The 6,113-nt window shown below is 43.7% G+C and overlaps 1 protein-coding gene across 6 annotated transcripts in view; it reads right to left on the bottom strand.

Moving 5' to 3' along the window:
* CEP295 (centrosomal protein 295) overlaps positions 1–4,758 on the bottom strand; it is a 56,223-nt gene extending 51,465 nt beyond the window's left edge. For 2 of the 6 annotated variants that reach the window (XM_058687456.1, XM_058687455.1), the window contains exons 1-2: positions 4,281–4,439; positions 20–147 (exon numbers count right to left, since the gene is read on the bottom strand). In XM_058687456.1, coding sequence (XP_058543439.1) covers positions 20–127 — 108 coding nt within the window. In that variant the 5' untranslated portion in view covers positions 128–147; positions 4,281–4,439. Of the gene's footprint in view, positions 1–19; positions 148–4,280; positions 4,442–4,538 lie in introns of those variants that run through there. The other 4 variants (XR_009249628.1, XM_058687457.1, XM_058687459.1 and 1 more) reach the window with 4 other exon arrangements.
* Positions 4,759–6,113: the final 1,355 nt, after the last annotated feature.

Here is a 6,113-nt window from a genome sequence, read left to right on the forward strand (position 1 = left end):
TGTTCTAAATGAATCTTACCTGCAGCAGTCTTAGTTTTCGTCTTCTTTCATAATCTTCCTTTAAAACGTAAGCTTCCTCATTAGGACTCAGTCTCAGCTGGCGAGCATTCCCTACCTTTCTTTTCATTTCTGGGTACTTTAGAGATTCTGAATTTAAAAAAAGAAAAGAAAAAAAAATGTCTATTAAAATAGGGTAGCAAAGATTAGAACAATTTTTAAAATGTATTTAACAGTTCATATTTAAAGGACTATATACATATGAAAAAAAAATTTAGATAGACTAAGTCGATTTATATTTACAAGTAGCATTTACTTGGAAACGTTTTCCCCCATTACAGCAGTGTGTTTATCTCGAGTATCTGGAACCTGACTTCTGATCAAGATTTACAGAGTTTACCTAGCTTAAATGTAAAAAAAGCACAAAGACTTAAAAAAATGTGTTAGCATAAATGTTTTCACAATTACAATGTTACACTCGAGAACGCTGATAACTTGTTCATAACCAGCAAGACTGCTGTAATTGTAAAAGGCTCCTGCTCCCTAGATTCAACTCTCAGTCTGCTGTGTATAACTTGATCGCCAAGTGTCACTGTATCATATGGAATCACATCAACCTTCAACAATTCTTTAATAATTACTATGGTGTGATTTTTTAAAAAATCAACAACCATTTAAAAATTTTCTGAGGGGCGCCTGGGTGGCGCAGTCGGTTAAGCGTCCGACTTCAGCCAGGTCACGATCTCGCGGTCCGTGAGTTCGAGCCCCGCGTCAGGCTCTGGGCTGATGGCTCGGAGCCTGGAGCCTGTTTCCGATTCTGTGTCTCCCTCTCTCTGCCCCTCCCCCGTTCATGCTCTGTCTCTCTCTGTCCCAAAAATAAATAAAAAACGTTGAGAAAAAAAATTTAAAAAAAAAAAAAAAAATAAAAATAAAAATTTTCTGAGAATAATTCTGTTGTTTGGATGAGTCAGGTGTTTAGGTTCTCAGATCTACTCTTCTAATGCCGTTGACCAGGTGTCGTCACTCTCCACCCTAGGTTATAACATGGATACTCAGAGCTTTCGGAAGTTAGCTTATGACCCACTTCTTCATGAGACTCTATCAATTTTTGCCTTACCCACCCACCACCCCATTCCTGACTTGCTCACCTATGATGAATATTACCTTTACACTCACATGGGGACCAATCTAATGTTGTCTTGGTATTACCTTCCTCTAGTTTTTCATCTATTACAGTGTGCCCTTTCTAGCTAGATTCTTAACAACTGAAGGACAGAGGTTATCGTTTTATTTTAATATTCAAACTAATTTAACAAATAACTACCAGCCAGTATTGCACATGCTATGGATGGATACTGTTTTGGGCTAGGAGGATTTAAAGTTATCTAATAGGACTCTGAGTCCAAAAAGAAATAACGGCTTGCATTTGAAAATGTTTTCCAATGCATCCCATTCATCTGATATTCACAGGGCCTTGATAACAGTAGGTGAAGTGCTGTCTCCCTCATTTTTTTTTTTTGCAAGTGGGGGAGGGGCAGAGAGAGAGAGGGTGAGAGAATCCCAAGTAGGCTCTGTGATGTCAGCGCAGAGCCTGATGCAGGGGTCTTGATCTCACAAGATCATGACCTGAGCTGAAATCAAGAGTTGGCCGCTTAAATGTTTGTTTATTTTTGAGAGAGAGGGAGAGAGAGAGAGACACAGAGTGCAAGTGGGGGAGGGGCAGAGAGAGAGGGAGACACAGAATCTGAAGCAGGCTTCAGGCTGAGTTGTCAGCACAGAGCCCGATGCGGGGTTCGAACTCATGAACCATGAGATCATGACCTGAGCTGGAGTCAGAGGCGTAACCAACTGAGGCACCCTAAGAGTCGACTGCTTAAAGATGCTTAACCAACTAAGCCACCCAGGCGACCCTGTCTTCCTCATTTTACAAATGAAGAATCAAAAAGCCTTTTGGGTTAAAGGACTTGACCTAAGCGACAGGATCTGTTGGCAGATCCAAAGGAAGAATCTGGTTTCCTTATTCCATATGGCTCCTAACTTTCTGACATGCTAAAACATGTGGAATGAGGAAATTCTGGCTTAAACTAGTATTTTTTGTGAGTGGGGACTGATGAACAAGGAAGTACTAAACAAAGAAAAAATGAGCAAGATTAAATTCAGTCCTCACAATTTTTCTGAAGGTCTCTGAAAATTCATATACAAACTTGATAAATCTCACAAAGTATCAAGGGAAAAAAGACAAAAAAGAGAACACACTACAAAATTCCATTTATATGAAGCTCAAAAACAAGCAAGACCAATCTATGATTAGAGAGGTTAAAATACGGGTCATCTTTCTGTAGGTTAATGACTAGGATGGGACACAAAGGAGCCTGCAAGGGTGCCAGAAATGATCTGTATTTTGATCTGTATAATGATGACACAGGTGTATACATATGTAAAAATTCCTCACACGTTACATTTGGATGGTTATACTTCATTCTAAGTTAAACCTCAAAAGATGGGGGGGGGGGTGACACTATTTTTTCAGATTGCTTTGAGTATTTCTCATCTTATTTGCTTCAGGAGCATAGGAAAACATAGGTTATTTTTACCTCCTTAGATGTGATAGAGTGACTTTTCTCTTGCATATAATTTTCTTAATTTTTTAACTTATTTGTAGGTAATTTCAGACTTAGAATTCCCATATACTGTACTCTTTCCCCAGCTCCTCTAAGTGTCAATCACAGCACAACGACCAAAACCAAGAAATTAACATTCGCACAATCCTTTTAACTAATCTACAGACCTTATTCAAATTTTGTCGAGTACTCCACTAATGTCCCTTTTCTGAACCAGGACCCAATTCCAGGACAACCCATTGCTTTCAACAGTTGTATATCTCTGGATCCTCCAAGAAGCAGAGAACAAGACAGGATTAAACCCACAAAGATTTTGTTAGGAGATGCCTGTGTTTGGTAAAATGGGAGGGAGCCAGTAAAAGCTGGGAGCACTTCAGACAGACTTCCATGCAAATCCGACAATTAATGGAGAGAGGGAAATTTGGGCAGATGACCGCCATGCAGTCTAAAGAGACTGATTCAGTAGGACCTCTGAGGAGTTCTTAAGCGAAAGTCCCTGTGTCTCAGGAATAGGCCTGCCTTAATGTCCATGCCATGTTCAGTCACTGGCCAGAAGCAGCCATGCAAATGGATTCAGAATACGGGAGCTGAAGGTCGGTGAACTACATTTTCACCACTGCTGAAATCGTAATGCCTCCTTTGACTCCTCTAATCTGGGACAGTTCCTCAGTCTGTGCCTTTCTTTTCAACCTCTTGATTTTTTTTTTTAAAACTACTGGTCAGTTATTTTGTAGAACGTCCCTCGATATGGAGTCACTTAATCTTTCCTTGTAGTTGCACTGAGAGTATGCATTTTTGGCAAGAACACCGCAGAAGTGATGATACGACCTTTCTCAGTGTATTAAATTGTGTTAACATGTCTTACTGCCAGCTGCTGATGTTAATTTTGATCACTTGGTTGGGTGGTGTCTACCAGGTCTCTCCACTTCTCCTTTGTTAAGTATCTGGTGGAGAGACAGTTGAGGCTATATATGTAAGTATCATGTTCCTTACTATACGTTTGCTCCTGAGTAACCACTGATGGCTGTTTGAAACATTAACTGTGGCCTTTGCCAAAAAGCATTTTCTATTTCCATTCTTCCTCCTACACTTACCAATCGTAATCCTACTGTACGGAAGTTTCCCCTGCTCCTCTTATTCATTAAGTCATTTATTCCTATCAATACGGATTTTTAAGTTCTGCGTATTAATACCATCCAATAACAGAGATGATACTAATTTATCTTTTAAGAATTCGTCCCGAGGATTAAATGGCACATACTGTAGTCACAAAATACTAGCCCTAGAAGATTTGCGTTCAAGACTCATCATGGCTATTTACTGCAAGAAGACACTGGCCAAGTCACTTACGTTACTTTGGTCTCGTCTTCTTAAACTATATCGGAAATCACAGCATCTACCCCAAAAGGTTGTTCTGATGATTACGTGACTTAATGAATGTGAAACTGCCAATACTGTTTTAGTGTTAAAGACTCAAACGTTCCCCCACTGTTTTAAAAGCTCAGCTTGCGGCCGGACTTACTACCTGAGAAATTAAAGGTGAGAGACACCAAAACAGAGCACGCTGTCTGCAAGAAACAATTCCAGGCAGTGCTCTTAAACGGGTACAAGGTTTCAGGCCAAGTCCGCGGTTGACACGCGGGAAGGGAGGGCAGGACGCACCGAAAAGCGTTTCGTTTACAGCAGCAACCGCGGAGGCCTTCCCAGCTGCCCCCGATTCGCAAGCCCAAGGACCTCGCGCGACAGCACCCCGGGAGGGGGCGCAAGGCCACACGCGCCTAAGGTCCGGGAGCAGCCTCTCGCAGCAAGCAGCGGGTCTGCGTCCGGACGCACCTCCAGTCCCCCCACTCCTTACCGCCGCCAGCCCGACCCCAGGCAGGGCCCGGGGCCTTCCAGGCATCCCCTTCCGGAGGAGCACACCTCGAGTTCCGGGGCTTAAGGAGTTCTGCACGGCCGGGCCGCGGGAAGCAGGCGCGTCCGTCACTCACCCGTGAACCAGAAACCCGGGGTCAGGAATCACAGCTCAGACAGAAAAGGCCCCGGCGCCAGGGGCCCACCAGCTTCCCAACAGCCGTTTGTGCGCCTGCGGGGCAGGCATCGCCGACCTCCCGTCACTTCCGTCATTCAAACAGCCCGCCAATGGCTGGGCCAAGCCGCGGGAATCGGCCTAGTCCCGCCTCCCCCGAGGACAGCCGGGACTGCCGCGCCGGAAAAGCCCGCGCACGCGCACGCGCCCGCGTCAAACCCTACGCCTTGGCCCATTATTTCTCATACCTGCCGCGGATTTGAAGTTTGCTGCCTTTCTCTCAATGCGCTCATGTTTTAGATCAGGAGGCAGAGGTCCAGAAAGGGGAAAATATTTGCCCAGAGCGTTGAGGGTGACTTTAGTTTTAAGCCCTGTTATGAAGATGCCTTGGGATATATATCCTTTTGTGCACTGCCTACACAATTCATTCGGTACATTATGCCGCAGTGTCTCACAGCGTTCCTTCAAGGCCTCCAGTTTGTACAACACTGAACCGTATCATGACACTCTGTGCCTCCAAAGGTCCGATACATGTAGAACATGTTACAAATTTACTCACTATAAATAACCTGTAATCAGAAAAGGGATGCGTCCAGGTTCGTATTTATTGAGCAACTATTATGTGCCAGGTACAGTGTGGTAGGTGCAGGGGAGACCAGGGTAAACGGATTATGGCCCCTCTCCTAGATTTTGTAGCCTGCAGTTAAAACACGAAAAATCAAACAATTAGAAAATGGAGAGTGGGGAAGAGGGAAGTTGCTGCCATGATCAGATTCAGCATCATTGTGCAGAAGAGGCCAAAGGGACTGAAGGCTGAACACTATCAATTTAGGATACTACTACAGGAACTGAAAGATGATCATAATGAGAATGGAGATAAATGAGTAGATTTAAGAAGCAAACGAGGCCAAACATCAGAAATTGGTGGTTACCTGGTTATGGAAAGCAAAGGGAGGGAGAAATCAACCATGATGCCTAAGTTCTATGTATGTTTGGCAAAATACAGTGCGTGGATAAGGATAACATCCTGCTAGAACTCATGAAAAGCAGATTTGAGGGGGAATCAATGAGTTCAGTTTTGAATATTTTGAATTTGAGCTTTTTATGGGATATCTAGACGAAGGAATGAATTGTAGAAATATTTCGGAGGCAAAATTAGTATTACTGACAAAGGACTGTGGGTGAGGTTGGGGGGAAAGTTGAGAGTGAAATTAATCTCATAGGTGGTGCCACCAACCAAGGGAGAACTCAGAAGTGGGAGTCAGTTAAAGTGGGCAAGGAGACGAGCTCAGCTCTGGACGCATTGAACTTTACTTGCCTGTGGAACATTTAGTGATGGGCAGTAATAGATGACTACAGAGGTAGATAGCCCACAGAGCTGGGCTAGCATATAGACTTGGGGTTCATTTCCATATGAGTGACAACCAGAGCAGAGTGATAACCGGAGGACGAGATCACTTGGCGAGGGT

This window comes from Neofelis nebulosa, chromosome 10 (genome assembly GCF_028018385.1).
Source record: "Neofelis nebulosa isolate mNeoNeb1 chromosome 10, mNeoNeb1.pri, whole genome shotgun sequence".
NCBI classification, from domain to species: domain Eukaryota; kingdom Metazoa; phylum Chordata; class Mammalia; order Carnivora; family Felidae; genus Neofelis; species Neofelis nebulosa.